Genomic DNA, 16,402 nt, shown 5'->3' on the forward strand with positions numbered 1-16,402 from the left:
ACACTACTAATACACAGGGCCAGAGACTAGAGACACTACTAATACACAGGGCCAGAGACTAGAGACACTATTAATACACAGGGCCAGAGACTAGAGACACTACTAATACACAGGGCCAAAGACTAGAGACACTACTAATACACAGGGCCAGAGACTGGAGACACTACTAATACACAGGGCCAGAGACTAGAGACACTACTAATACACAGGGCCAGAGACTAGAGACACTACTAATACACAGGGCCAGAGACTAGAGACACTACTAATACACAGGGCCAGAGACACTACTAATACACAGGGCCAGAGACACTACTAATACACAGGGCCAGAGACTAGAGACACTACTAATACACAGGGCCAGAGACTAGAGACACTACTAATACACAGGGCCAGAGACACTACTAATACACAGGGCCAGAGACTAGAGACACTACTAATACACACGGCCAGAGACACTACTAATACACAGGGCCAGAGACTAGAGACACTACTAATACACAGGGCCAGAGACTAGAGACACTACTAATACACAGGGCCAGAGACACTACTAATACACAGGGCCAGAGACTGGAGACACTACTAATACACAGGGCCAGACACTGGAGACACTACTAATACACAGGGCCAGAGACTAGAGACACTACTAATACACAGGGCCAGAGACTGGAGACACTACTAATACACAGGGCCAGAGACTGGAGACACTACTAATACACAGGGCCAGAGACTAGAGACACTACTAATACACAGGGCCAGAGACACTACTAATACACAGGGCCAGAGACTAGAGACACTACAAATACACAGGGCCAGAGACTAGAGACACTACTAATACACAGGGCCAGAGACTAGAGACACTACTAATACACAGGGCCAGAGACACTACTAATACACAGGGCCAGAGACACTACTAATAAACAGGGCCAGAGACTAGAGACACTACTAATACACAGGGACAGAGACTGGAGACACTACTAATACACAGGGCTAGAGACTGGAGACACTACTAATACACAGGGCCAGAGACACTACTAATACACAGGGCCAGAGACACTACTAATACACAGGGCCAGAGACACTACTAATACACAGGGCCAGAGACTGGAGACACTACTAATACACAGGGCCAGAGACTAGAGACACTAATATACAGGGCCAGAGACTGGAGACACTACTAATACACAGGGCCAGAGACACTACTAATACACAGGGCCAGAGACACTACTAATACACAGGGCCAGAGACACTACTAATACACAGGGCCAGAGACACTACTAATACACATGGCTAGAGACACTACTAATACACAGGGCCAGAGACTAGATACACTACTAATACACAGGGCCAGAGACTGGAGACACTACTAATACACAGGGCCAGAGACTATAGACACTACTAATACACAGGGCCAGAGACTAGAGACACTACTAATACACAGGGCCAGAGACACTACTAATACACAGGGCTAGAGACACTACTAATACACAGGGCCAGAGACTAGAGACACTACTAATACACAGGTCCAGAGACTAGAGACACTACTAATACAAAGGGCCAGAGACACTACTAATACCCAGGGCCAGAGACTGGAGACACTACTAATACACAGGGCCAGAGACTGGAGACACTACTAATACACAGGGCCAGAGACACTACTAATACACAGGGCCAGAGACTGGAGACACTACTAATACACAGGGCCAGAGACTAGAGACACTACTAATACACAGGGCCAGAGACTGGAGACACTACTAATACACAGGGCCAGAGACTGGAGACACTACTAATACACAGGGCCAGAGACTAGAGACACTACTAATACACAGGGCCAGAGACACTACTAATACACAGGGCCAGAGACTAGAGACACTACTAATACACAGGGCCAGAGACTAGAGACACTACTAATACACAGGGCCAGAGACTAGAGACACTACTAATACACAGGGCCAGAGACTAGAGACACTACTAATACACAGGGCCAGAGACTAGAGACACTACTAATACACAGGGCCAGAGACTGGAGACACTACTAATACACAGGGCCAGAGACTAGAGACACTACTAATACACAGGGCCAGAGACACTACTAATACACAGGGCCAGAGACTGGAGACACTACTAATACACAGGGCCAGAGACTAGAGACACTACTAATACACAGGGCCAGAGACACTACTAATACACAGGGCCAGAGACTGGAGACACTACTAATACACAGGGCCAGAGACTAGAGACACTACTAATACACAGGGCCAGAGACACTACTAATAAACAGGGCCAGAGACTAGAGACACTACTAATACACAGGGCCAGAGACACTACTAATACACAGGGCCAGAGACTGGAGACACTACTAATACACAGGGCCAGAGACTGGAGACACTACTAATACACAGGGCCAGAGACTAGAGACACTACTAATACACAGGGCCAGAGACTGGAGACACTACTAATACACAGGGCCAGAGACTGGAGACACTACTAATACACAGGGCCAGAGACACTACTAATACACAGGGCCAGAGACTGGAGACACTACTAATACACAGGGCCAGACACTGGAGACACTACTAATACATAGGGCCAGAGACTGGAGACACTACTAATACACAGGGCCAGAGACTGGAGACACTACTAATACACAGGGCCAGAGACAAGAGACACTACTAATACACAGGGCCAGAGACACTACTAATACACAGGGCCAGACACTGGAGACACTACTAATACACAGGGCCAGAGACACTACTAATACACAGGGCCAGAGACTGGAGACACTACTAATACACAGGGCCAGAGACACTACTAATACACAGGGCCAGAGAACTACTAATACACAGGGCCAGAGACCAGAGACACTACTAATACACAGGGCCAGAGACTAGAGACGCTACTAATACACAGGGCCAGAGACACTACTAATACACAGGGCTAGAGACACTACTAATATATAGGGCCAGAGACTAGAGACACTACTAATACACAGGGCCAGAGACTAGAGACACTACTAATACACAGGGCCAGAGACACTACTAATACCCAGGGCCAGAGACTGGAGACACTACTAATACACAGGGCCAGAGACACTACTAATACACAGGGCCAGAGACTGGAGACACTACTAATACACAGGGCCAGAGACTAGAGACACTACTAATACACAGGGCCAGAGACTAGAGACACTACTAATACACAGGGCCAGAGACTAGAGACACTACTAATACACAGGGCCAGAGACTAGAGACACTACTAATACACAGGGCCAGAGACTAGAGACACTACTAATACACAGGGCCAGAGACTAGAGAAACTACTAATACACAGGGCCAGAGACTAGAGACACTACTAATACACAGGACCAGAGACTGGAGACACTACTAATACACAGGGCCAGAGACTAGAGACACTACTAATACACAGGGCCAGAGACACTACTAATACACAGGGCCAGAGACACTACTAATACACAGGGCCAGAGACTGGAGACACTACTAATACACAGGGCCAGAGACTAGAGACACTACTAATACACAGGGCCAGAGACACTACTAATACACAGGGCAAGAGACACTACTAATACACAGGGCCAGAGACTGGAGACACTACTAATACACAGGGCCAGAGACACTACTAATACACAGGGCCAGAGACTAGAGACACTACTAATACACAGGGCCAGAGACTAGAGACACTACTAATACATAGGGCCAGAGACTAGAGACACTACTAATACACAGGGCCAGACACTGGAGACACTACTAATACACAGGGCCAGAGACACTACTAATACACAGGGCCAGAGACTAGAGACACTACTAATACACAGGGCCAGAGACACTACTAATACACAGGGCCAGAGACACTACTAATACACAGGGCCAGAGACTAGAGACACTACTAATACACAGGGCCAGAGACACTACTAATACACAGGGCCAGAGACTGGAGACACTACTAATACACAGGGCCAGAGACTGGAGACACTACTAATACACAGGGCCAGAGACTAGAGACACTACTAATACACAGGGCCAGAGACTAGAGACACTACTAATACACAGGGCCAGAGACTAGAGACACTACTAATACACAGGGCCAGAGACTAGAGACACTACTAATACACAGGGCCAGAGACTAGAGACACTACTAATACACAGGGCCAGAGACTGGAGACACTACTAATACACAGGGCCAGAGACTAGAGACACTACTAATACACAGGGCCAGAGACTAGAGACACTACTAATACACAGGGCCAGAGACACTACTAATACACAGGGCCAGAGACACTACTAATACACAGGGCCAGAGACACTACTAATACACAGGGCCAGAGACACTACTAATACACAGGGCCAGAGACACTACTAATACACAGGGCCAGAGACACTACTAATACACAGGGCCAGAGACTAGAGACACTACTAATACACAGGGCCAGAGACACTACTAATACACAGGGCCAGAGACACTACTAATACACAGGGCCAGAGACTGGAGACACTACTAATACACAGGGCCAGAGACTAGAGACACTACTAATACACAGGGCCAGAGACACTACTAATACACAGGGCCAGAGACTGGAGACACTACTAATACACAGGGCCAGAGACTAGAGACACTACTAATACACAGGGCCAGAGACTAGAGACACTACTAATACACAGGGCCAGAGACACTACTAATACACAGGGCCAGAGACTGGAGACACTACTAATACACAGGGCCAGACACTGGAGACACTACTAATACACAGGGCCAGAGACTAGAGACACTACTAATACACAGGGCCAGAGACTGGAGACACTACTAATACACAGGGCCAGAGACTGGAGACACTACTAATACACAGGGCCAGAGACTAGAGACACTACTAATACACAGGGCCAGAGACACTACTAATACACAGGGCCAGAGACTAGAGACACTACTAATACACAGGGCCAGAGACTAGAGACACTACTAATACACAGGGCCAGAGACTAGAGACACTACTAATACACAGGGCCAGAGACTAGAGACACTACTAATACACAGGGCCAGAGACTAGAGACACTACTAATACACAGGGCCAGAGACTAGAGACACTACTAATACACAGGGCCAGAGACTAGAGACACTACTAATACACAGGGCCAGAGACTAGAGACACTACTAATACACAGGGCCAGAGACTGGAGACACTACTAATACACAGGGCCAGAGACTAGAGACACTACTAATACACAGGGCCAGAGACACTACTAATACACAGGGCCAGAGACACTACTAATACACAGGTCCAGAGACTGGAGACACTACTAATACACAGGGCCAGAGACTAGAGACACTACTAATACACAGGGCCAGAGACTAGAGACACTACTAATACACAGGGCCAGAGACTAGAGACACTACTAATACACAGGGCCAGAGACTAGAGACACTACATTTTGAGGTGGAATTAGCCTACAGTATTCACCACCATTGTCTGTACTGTAAATGTAGAGTACATAACATTATTTTGTGGATACATTTGATATTATACATTTGAGGAAGTTTGGGGCATGCAGACATGTGCACGGAACACTTGATGTTAGGTATACGAGTGAAACATTACCAGCTTAGCTTCTGATTGGACGGCTTGTGGCGAGGGGGGTCCAGGGATCCCGGGGACGTTAGGCACTATGGTGATGGGTCTGACAAGCTGACCGCACAGACACACACACACAGAGACCAGCACAAGGAGAATCAGTCTCCTTCCCCATCCCCTCCCAATGTTCACACACACAGCGTTGTACGCTCAGAGTTTTCCTCATATCTCAGCCTCATTAGTGTGTGCTCCTGAGTGGCGCAGTGGTCTAAGGCACTGCATCGCAGTGCTAACTGTGCCACTAGAGATCCTGGTTCGAATCCAGGCTCTGTCGCAGCCGGCCGCGACCGGGAGACTCATGGGCGGCGCACAATTGGCCCAGCGTCGTCCAGGGTAGGGGAGGGAATGGCCGGCAGGGATGTAGCTCAGTTGATAGAGCATGGCGTTTGCAACGCCAGGGTTGTGGGTTCGATTCCCACGGGGGGCCAGTATTAAAAAAAATGATGTATTCACTAACTGTAAGTCGCTCTGGATAAGAGCGTCTGCTAAATGACTAAAATGTAAATTAGACTGGATGGCCTGCTACTGTGTGGAGAGCACATGGAGATGCCCCATGCACGCAAATGAGCTCCTGCCTGTCTGTGTGGAGAGCACATGGAGATGCCCCATGCACGCAAATGAGCTCCTGCCTGCCTGTGTGGAGAGCACATGGAGATGCCCCATGTACGCTAATGACCTCCTGCCTGTCTGTGTGGAGAGCACATGGAGATGCCCCATGTACGCTAATGACCTCCTGCCTGTCTGTGTTGAGAGCACATGGAGATGCCCCATGTACGCTAATGACCTCCTGCCTGTCTGTGTTGAGAGCACATGGAGATGCCCCATGTACGCTAATGACCTCCTGCCTGTCTGTGTTGAGAGCATTGACAAAGGGGCTGAGCAAAAGGAGAAGGGTGGAGAGAGACGAGCTTGAAGGCCAGAGCTGGGACTATTCTACCATCTCCTGACAATGAGATGAAAGGAAAAAGAGAGACAATTGTGGATGAAAGGAGGGAGAGAAGAGGAGGCCCAGCAGTGAGATCTCTTCTCTTCCTTTTTCATCAGCAGCTCCCCACAGACTAGGGACTGGGAGACGTGGCTCTGGCGGAACTAGGGACTGGGAGACGTGGCTCTGGGGGAACTAGGGACAGAGAGACGTGGCTCTGGGGGAACTAGGGACAGAGAGACGTGGCTCTGGGGGAACTAGGGACAGAGAGACGTGGCTCTGGGGGAACTAGGGACAAAGAGACGTGGCTCTGGGGGAACTAGGGACAGAGAGACTTCTATAGCACCTCTAATATGGATATATTAACTAATGTCCTCAAGGGACACTGAAACGTAATATCCAGACCACCATGTTAATTGATTGCGACAAACATCAGGCATAGTCCATCCAGTCTGCCAGAAGTCAAGTGTGGTGATTCAAATTGTACAAGGACAAATGGCAGTGAGGCACTCTGGATGGGGCCAAGTCACCGTTTGGCCTACTCACGGTCTTTGCCATGGTAACATACAGCTGCTCTCTTCTAAAAGGCACATTAGTTCACCCATCGTCACCTGCCTATGCAACACATGCCAAAGACACTAGTGCCAAAGCAGTAAATAGTGAGCCTCTAGGGGCAGAGTGGTGATACATGACATTAACTCCTGGAGCCTGGGTATTGGCCCAGTGGAAATGTGCCTGAGTGATTGTGCAGCTCGTTGGAATTCCATACATTCAAAATACACAACGGAACGCCATAAAGCATGACTTGCAATACTTACAGGAATGGCGGTTGGTATGTGCAGACTGGATGCGATGGTTGCTGGGATAGCGATGGGCAGAGTCTGTCCATTAGGCAGCTGAAAGATTACAGGGAACGTGCCAGAGACTGGACTGGAGAGAAGAAACACTATGGGTTACACAACAAATAGCAATTATGTAGTTTTAAAAGAATATATAATTTAAGAACATTATCATACACTTTACACTACAACATTTTTTTTTTTTAATAACTTAACAGGCAATCAAAGGAACATCATGTAACTTAACAGCCTAATTAGATGGATTTGTGTTAATACAATAAGGTACCAGTATTGGTCAATGACAACAAACCAAAGATTATACTTTTCGATGAACCATCTGACCATGAAATGCAATATCATAAAGACATAATAGCACAAAAATAATTCAAGCTAAAACAAAAAATGTAAAAAATAAAAATAAAAATCTACAAAATAAAGTTACATTTTTGAGTTACTTACACTATTGGCCTATTAGTGGATGGGGCTTGGGTAATTACAGAGCTAGACGTTGGCGATGGGAGAGCTTGCTGTATAACAACACTAGCATCTGAGGTTGCTAGGAGTACATTGGGGACGTGGAGGGATGGAGGATGGACTATAGTAGAGGTCGGCAGTGAGGTCGGCTGCAAAGATACCTCCTGAAAACATCATACGAGACCTTGGCTGCATTAGTAGCTCAATGAAAACCATTCTCTAGATTTCAACTACGAAACAATGCCCTGGATTTGTCTAATTCCTGTAATACAGATTAAAAGATAGATTACTAACTGATAATAGACTAGTTATTATGGGTCTGGTGTACAAAATATAGCCCAATGTGATTTCTTTATCCAAACCATTTGTACAGTTCTGGCAGTATTGTCTTATTTTTATGAAGGAGTGAAACCATCAATCAAAGCAGAGTGGAAGAAAATCAGTGTTTCATCGGATGAAGCCTTACAGTGAGACTATTCAACAAAAGACAAAGCTCCTAGTAAAAGTGGTTAGTCTGTGAATAAACTATTCAAAGGTGCTGCAAATGACCGTAAGTGGGTAAATCTCATGCTGCGATGACAAAATATTTTAAACAGTAGATCAACTCCGTTACACTGGGTGGTCATTTTGGAGAACAATTCACTCGGAGCTTATTGCAATGTTGTTGAGCAACATCTCTGATAAGCCATTCAACGGGGGTTCATGGATACTGTATGACCATAATTATGGCAGCACGTCTGTCTAGTTAGCCTACATGGTAGCAAAGACAACTTTTTTTCAGTAATCACATCTGCAGTGTTGCTCAACATTCAAGTAACACTGTTCTAAATTAAATCAAACTGTTGAAGGTTTAATATAACCCTGGATATTAAAAAGGTGAGACAATAGTTGTTTATAAAATGTCAAAATGTACAGTGGGGAGAACAATTATTTGATACACTGCCGATTTTGCAGGTTTTCCTACTTACAAAGCATGTAGAGGTCTGTAATTTTTATCATAGGTACACTTCAACTGTGAGAGACGGAATCTAAAACAAAAATCCAGAAAATCACATTGTATGATTTTTAAGTAAATAATTTGCATTTTATTGCATGACATAAGTATTTGATCACCTACCAACCAGTAAGAATTCCGGCTCTCACAGACCTGTTAGTTTTTCTTTAAGAAGCCCTCCTGTTCTCCACTCATTACCTGTATTAACTGCACCTGTTTGAACTCGTTACCTGTATAAATGACACCTGTCCACACACTCAATCAAACAGACTCCAACCTCTCCACAATGGCCAAGACCAGAGAGCTGTGTAAGGACATCAGGGATAAAATTGTAGACCTGCACAAGGCTGGGATGGGCTACAGGACAATAGGCAAGCAGCTTGGTGAGAAGGCAACAACTGTTGGCGCAATTATTAGAAAATGGAAGAAGTTCAAGATGACGGTCAATCACCCTCGGTCTGGGGCTCCATGCAAGATCTCACCTCGTGGGGCATCAATGATCATGAGGAAGGTGAGGGATCAGCCCAGAACTACACGGCAGGACCTGGTCAATGACCTGAAGAGAGCTGGGACCACAGTCTCAAAGAAAACCATTAGTAACACACTACGCCGTCATGGATTAAAATCCTGCAGCGCACGCAAGGTCCCCCTGCTCAAGCCAGCGCATGTCCAGGCATGTCTGAAGTTTGCCAATGACCATCTGGATGATCCAGAGGAGGAATGGGAGAAGGTCATGTGGTCTGATGAGACAAAAATATAGCTTTTTGGTCTAAACTCCACTCGCCGTGTTTGGAGGAAGAAGAAGGATGAGTACAACCCCAAGAACACCATCCCAACCGTGAAGCATGGAGGTGGAAACATCATTCTTTGTGGATGCTTTTCTGCAAAGGGGACAGGACGACTGCACCGTATTGTGGGGAGGATGGATGGGGCCATGTATCGCGAGATCTTGGCCAACAACCTCCTTCCCTCAGTAAGAGCATTGAAGATGGGTCGTGGCTGGGTCTTCCAGCATGACAACGACCCGAAACACACAGCCAGGGCAACTAAGGAGTGGCTCCGTAAGAAGCATCTCAAGGTCCTGGAGTGGTCTAGCCAGTCTCCAGACCTGAACCCAATAGAAAATCTTTGGAGGGAGCTGAAAGTCCGTATTGCCCAGCGACAGCCCCAAAACCTGAAGGATCTGGAGAAGGTCTGTATTGAGGAGTGGGCCAAAATCCCTGCTGCAGTGTGTGCAAACCTGGTCAAGACCTACAGAAAACGTATGATCTCTGTAATTGCAAACAAAGGTTTCTGTACCAAATACTAAGTTCTGCTTTTCTGATGTATCAAATACTTATGTCATGCAATAAAATGCAAATTAATTACTTAAAAATCATACAATGTGATTTTCTGGATTTTTGTACATGCTTTGTAAGTAGGAAAACCTGCAAAATCGGCAGTGTATCAAATACTTGTTCTCCCCACTGTATGTCAAGACCTAGAATTGTGGTCCTCTGTAGCTCAATTGGTAGAGCATGGCGCTTGTAACGCCAGGGTAGTGGGTTCGATCCCCGGGACCACCCATACGTAAAAATGTATGCACATAAGACTGTAAGTCGCTTTGGATAAAAGCATCTGCTAAATGGCATATTATTATTATTATTATTATTATTATTAATTGCCCTACAGACAACGGATGCCTGTGTCACAAGTAACTAATATTGAAAACTAGGATCTAGACACTAAAACTAGGATCTAGCCTACATTTATATAAACTAATTCACCTGGATATCACTGTATGAAGTATACCAAATTCCTTACCTTGTCATCACTTGTTGTAGATTCCGGATGGGGCAGAGGGCTGTCCCGATGTGCTGCCACAACTGAGTGGTCCTCAATTTTGTTTCGTATGATCATCGGTGTGGCAAGAGGTGACAAATCCAAGGGCATCTACACGTCAGAAACAAATGCCAACAGATCAGATAAGATCAAATCTGATGCAAACTGTGCTACGAATGTAAAGAGCGTTATTCTTGATAGAACTACTGACTAGTAACTAGTCACCTTTTTGATGTCATACACAGCAGCTCTTTTGAAGTCATGCACCAAAGGACTGGTAAGCTCGTTGAAGAGTCCAACTTCCTCACAGTTCTTCAAAAAGCGTGTAGGTGTTGGCGTTTGGTCTGCAACAGAAGGCAATCTCTCTCACACATCACTTGAACGAATACTATCACTTAGCAGTGGTGTAAAGTACTTAAGTAAAAATACTTTAAAGTACTACTTAAGTTGTTTTTTGAGGGTATCTGTACTTTACTTTACTATTTATATTTTTGACAACTTTTACTTCACTACATTCCTAAAGAAAATATTGTACTTTTTACTCCTTACATTTTCCTTGACAACCCAAAGTACACGTTACATTTTGAACGCTTAGCAGGAGAGGAAAATTGTGAAATTCATGGACTTATCAAGAGAACACGTAGTCAACCCTACTGCCTATGGTCTGGCAGACTCACTAAACACAAATGCATATTTTGTAAATAATGTCTGAGTGTTGATGTGCCCCTGGCTATCCATTAATAAAAATACAAGAAAATGGTGCCTTCTGCTTTGCCTAATATAAGGAATTTGAAATAATTTATAATTTTACTTTTGATACTTAAGTATATTTTAGCAATTACATTTACTTTTGAAACTTAAGTATATTTAAACTCAAATACATTTAGACTTTTACTCAAGTAGTATTTTACTGGGTGAATTTCATTTTTATTGATTAACTTTCTATTAAGGTATCTTTTACTTTTACTCAAGTATGACAATTGGGTACTTTTTCCACCACTGCCACTTAGTAATTGATTTGATGCCTCTTGTAGTGCTTACCGGCCACTATGACACTGTTGTCTCTTGCTGGACCAAACTTTAGTGTCATCTCGTGCTTGTGTTTGTGGACAGCCAAATGGTCTTCATTTGTAAATCGCTATGGAAAGATGATACATATATCATTTACACACTGCACTTTTCATATATAACCACAAAGCAAACCACAGGGACTTTTTTAAAAACATACCTGACCACACCCAACAGCAGAACATAAGAACGGTTTGTCATCACTCATATTTAGGAATTCCTTTTATACCTGGAATAAAAAATTATGATTGGCACTTTAGTAGGTAGAACATCCCAGATCAATTATCATCACCTTATAGGCTCTTTCAAAGATTTTATCTTGGGGACAAAGCTTATTGATGGCAAGTTGGCAACTGCCTCTCTTGTAAATAAATGCATGGTATTTTTCAATCAGGAGGATGAGTGAGAGACATTGCTGGTCATAGAAAAAAGATCTCTATCAAAATGGTTAGTGGGAAACTCGAATTATGAAAGATGACACTCAACGCCATAGTGCGCTTATTCAGAAAAAAAACTGTTGAAACCCAATCATTTTGAATTGTTGAAATAAATTCAGCGCAAGCTAACAACACAATGTGCGTGGTTTTGTTTACACACCCCTCCTCAGCATCACCAACTAGCTTGCTTGCTAGTCCTATCCACACCGCCTTCAGTCAGGGTAACTTAGCATCTGCAAGCATAGTACCGTAGCTATATTTACTCATGTTAATACAGGAAGGATGTGCATTTATCAGACACATTTTTCTTAACGCTTAAATCCCAACTAATGCCAAGAAATCGGTACACGTGCGATATCTTTGTGTACAATCGCCTTGAGTTTGTGGACACTTACCCACCGGCGCAACCCTTGGTATCGAAATCCCTCGTCTGTGCAACTCTCGCGAGAGCAGTATCTCTTCCGTGTAAGTTATTCACTACAGACAGCAACAGCAATTTTATATAAATGCAGAAAAATCTGTTCACAATACATTTGAGAATATACTCGATTTCAATTATCTTTATAGCTAGTCATGAGAAGAAATGCTGTGATAATTCCAACGACCTTATGTGGATATGACAGCATAGATGTGGTGGATAGTGTGCTGGGTCAATGCCAGACAACCACAACGAAACAAAAAAATGCCATAAAGCTCACACACATAAAGGTGTCCAGATTATTAGAGCATCCAATCTTGTATGAAGTGCTTGGTGAGTAAAGGAACGATCGACATGGGAGTCCAGGTGAACAGGGGGTTCTTCGGTCTTTGGTAGAACAAACTACAACCACAGTTGAAGGCAGTGGGAAATGAATCCAACCAGAACAGTGAGTATTGATTACAGAAGTCGCCTACATACTGCCCAGGGTAGGGAAAGCCAGGTGACAAAAGGTAAATGGTATTATAATGATCTGTGGGATGGAGAAATTACCTCCACTGGAACACAGGTAAACACAAAGGGCAAAACATCTCCGAACTGAAAGCGAAAAGGAGAAATCTTATTGGACAAGATCAGGTAGTACCATACTCAGTTTCTAAATGTTTTCTGTTCTGTGCCAAATGAACACAACCCGAGGTCTTGAAAATGTGACGACCAGGAGCCTGGGTATGAAGGGTGACCCATCTCCAGGAACTACACACATATTCCTTTTACAAATGCTGTGATCTATTATGGCATTTGTATGAGAATGTTGGAATTATCTTTTGAAATCGTTGCACTATGGATCCATTTCTTCTGGGACTCATCTGATTTGGCAATGTGTTGGATCTGGTGTTCTTAAGTGTCTTAAAGCTCTAGAATATGTCACTAAGGGATAAGCCAACATTATGCAAGCTTAGCGTGGACCCAACACTAATGTACAATTGTCAAGTGAATCATTTCAAGACCTGCAGGCTTTTTGACAGACTACGCACCTTCATTCAGAGAGCATCCCAAATAAACTGGACCAGTGACCACTATTTAGCACCATCAAATTTGTCTAGATTTATTTAATGCCATTTACAAAAGCAAGCGCTCACTTGCTGCCTACTTACATACTTCTATAGAACTGCACTTGAACCAACGAAAGCGTCAATGTGGACCCACAGAAGTGAACATATGATGCATTGGAAAAATGGCAAATGCAGCAGACTGATTTACAGTAAATTAAGCAGTTCCTTTGTATAATCCCATGGTGACATTCAACAGAAGCTAGTCGTCTTCTTGATTGTGGTGAAACATGATTCCGAAACAGAAAACGTACTGCCATATTGTAAATAGTCAAATACATGCATTTTAATTATGTAATTTCTTACATTTTTACAAAACATGTTTTTGGTTATTTTGACTGTCTGACAGACTTGAAAATATACATTTCCATGACACCAACACGTAACGTTTTTTGGTAGCCACAATAAAATATGTAGTCACATCTGTAATTAGTGTTTCTATGGACAGTAGATGTGTTACATAGCAAACAAGATTAAGAAAGCAACCATCAAACAGAATAGACCCATGGCTTCAGACAGGGCGAATCCCAGGATAGCGTAGGAGAACAGCTGCTGCTTCAGAGATGGGTTCCTGCAAAACAACACAAAACCATTTCTATGTAAAAAGTCAGCTTTGAATCATAGTTTTTCCTGAAAGCTGACATTGACAAGCACACATCTAGTCATCTATTTTGTAGAAGTGTACTTACCTGGCATATCCAATAATGAGACTTCCAAACACTGTTCCAATTCCAGCACCGGATCCAGCCACTCCGACTGTGGCTGCTCCAGCGCCAATGAATTTGGCGGCTGTGTCAATGTCCCTGCTCACAGCACTGGTCTGGAAGCCTCTCAGTGCTACTTGGGTGAAGGGGCTCTGTGGCATGACGGCTACATTGTTCTGAAAAACAAAAAAACGTGCCTCTTCTTAGTGATGGGAAAAGCACTCCTACATCAATGACCATTAGCGGGACTGAAAACCTTGAGTTATATTCAACAGTGAAGAGCATAAAGCCTACTCTACTGCAAGAAGACAGTCTTTCCTCACCTCTGTGTTGACCTCGGGCCTGGACATCATACAGGCAGACAGGGGTCTGTAAAGGGCCCGGGAACCAGCACGGACCTGCAGCAGGGACAAATGACATAACTGAGTGAAAAAATAAAATAATATATATATATATATATATATATATATATTTATTGGGAGATCTTGAAGGAAATACAGAAAAAGTTCAAGACAAGTAGACGCCTAAGTGTTATGGTTCCCCTTGTGAAAGGTAGCACAAGTGCACCATGGCCTGTGGGAGGCACCTTGACAGTAGCGAGCCACTGTCATTGAGGTTGTGGGAATATCATAGAGCTGTACCAAGACATGCATACCCACAACAACACATTACAACTTGTTCATTCCAACATAGCTGCTTAGTCATCAAAAAGCATTTAAGATTCATGTCATTCCTCAACACCACCTGGTAACAGTACAAGGATAAAACACCACTCCTCTCACCTTCTGAGTGCACTTTGCACAAGCTAATGTCATAAACAGTTACCTTACCAGTAAAACAACCTGTTAGACATGTTGCATGTTTTACCTGAACATGCAATGTTTCTAATAAAGTAAAACATGACCTTGGGCAGAGAGCTCCAAACCCCAAAATGGAAGGCGACAGCTCAAGAAAAAAAGCAGGCCGGAGAGTTAACTAGTTAGTTAAGTCACTAACTAGGTAAATTAACGTTACAGATAGACTTGGATGCTGAAGCAAGCCAAGTGTCATGTTGACCTTATTCATAGCTAATTAACGTTAGGCTATAGCTAACAAGCTGGCTAGCTAACTCCGGTTCAGGGTCTAGTCTCGAATGTGCACAAACAGCTAGGAAACTAAAATAATGTCACTTACATAATCATAAACCTAAGCTTACTTGCTACTGTTAGCCATTTAAAGTTCGTTGGCTAGTTAGCCAATACCCTTGCCAGACAGTTCCATTCAAGTTCAACACAGGCCCATCCGAATACAACCGGAGAATATGATTTCAGATGTAAGATAAACATGGTTAACCATATTGAGGAAAATAACTCACCAGAGCCGGCGTGGAGACGAACTTTGCACAGGCGTACATTTTCAATTGAGTCTGTTTTATCCTGGTCGGTCAAATTTGATTGAAGCCCGGGTCTTTCTGCAACAAGACAGATATAAGGTCAATAGGTTTGTAAACGCACGACCGTAAAAATAATGACAGCCCAATGCACACAATAATCCGTACAATATGCACCCCTCACTTGTATTGTGCTACGTGTTGTTTTAAAGAAGGATTAACAAGGATTTACAGCGGACAATTCTTAGATAGCCCCCCTTCAGACACTTACCGACTGCAGAAGGTCGAACCACAGCAGTCACAGATAGAACAACGAGCCAGATATTTCCCCGTATATATAAATGTGAAGCATCCGGTTGGGGGGTTTCCACTCAATACCAAATATGGTGATGAGAGGAAGCCCAGTGGCCGGCAGTGGGAGAAGATGGAGCGAGATGGATTTTGGCCGACATTCAGCTCATTTTCTCATCGATTAAACATTTGATCTCCATAGAGTTTTCTGTTTTCAAAACTAGATTATGTAACAAACAGAGTGGACTGCGTTTTATAAACTTTGTATACTTACCCTTTGCCCAAAAAAGTGCGTTGTTTAGGAGTGCAAGGGCG

General features: G+C 44.0%; 2 protein-coding genes across 3 annotated transcripts in view; both read right to left on the reverse strand.

Moving 5' to 3' along the window:
- LOC311128851 (cyclic AMP-dependent transcription factor ATF-2-like) overlaps positions 1-11,967 on the reverse strand; it is a gene marked incomplete at both ends in the record, with an annotated part of 36,942 nt that extends 24,975 nt beyond the window's left edge. Inside the window, 7 exons of the mRNA XM_084161071.1 lie at positions 5,606-5,692; positions 7,382-7,493; positions 7,862-8,040; positions 10,674-10,802; positions 10,917-11,035; positions 11,733-11,829; positions 11,920-11,967. Coding sequence (XP_084017197.1) covers positions 5,606-5,692; positions 7,382-7,493; positions 7,862-8,040; positions 10,674-10,802; positions 10,917-11,035; positions 11,733-11,829; positions 11,920-11,967 — 771 coding nt within the window. The remainder of the gene's footprint in view (positions 1-5,605; positions 5,693-7,381; positions 7,494-7,861; positions 8,041-10,673; positions 10,803-10,916; positions 11,036-11,732; positions 11,830-11,919) is intronic.
- Positions 11,968-13,693: 1,726 nt separating this feature from the next.
- LOC311129565 (ATP synthase F(0) complex subunit C2, mitochondrial-like) lies at positions 13,694-16,124 on the reverse strand. 2 transcript variants are annotated; one of them, XM_084161896.1, is made up of 5 exons: positions 16,068-16,124; positions 15,782-15,877; positions 14,751-14,825; positions 14,413-14,603; positions 13,694-14,294 (listed from the first exon to the last, which is right to left on the reverse strand). In XM_084161896.1, the coding sequence occupies exons 2-5, from the start codon at positions 15,818-15,820 to the stop codon at positions 14,180-14,182; spliced, it is 420 nt and encodes a 139-aa protein (XP_084018022.1). In that variant the 5' UTR covers positions 15,821-15,877; positions 16,068-16,124; the 3' UTR covers positions 13,694-14,179. The 2 variants fall into 2 exon arrangements, with proteins under 2 accessions (XP_084018022.1, XP_084018023.1); XM_084161897.1 differs by having other exon boundaries at positions 15,981-16,079.
- Between the last annotated feature and the right edge of the window lie 278 nt (positions 16,125-16,402).

The sequence above is a fragment of the Coregonus lavaretus genome, assembly GCF_964263955.1.
Source record: "Coregonus lavaretus genome assembly, chromosome: 5".
Lineage (NCBI taxonomy): Eukaryota > Metazoa > Chordata > Actinopteri > Salmoniformes > Salmonidae > Coregonus > Coregonus lavaretus.

Coding starts and splice junctions, on each gene's coding strand:
- LOC311129565 (XM_084161896.1), bottom strand. CDS start 15,820: ATGTACGCCTGTGCAAAGTTCGTCTCCACGCCGGCTCTG. Junction 14,604..14,750: donor GGCCCGAGGTCAACACAGAG/GTGAGGAAAGAC, acceptor TTTGTTTTTCAG/AACAATGTAGCCGTCATGCC. Junction 14,295..14,412: donor CTCATTATTGGATATGCCAG/GTAAGTACACTT, acceptor GTTGTTTTGCAG/GAACCCATCTCTGAAGCAGC.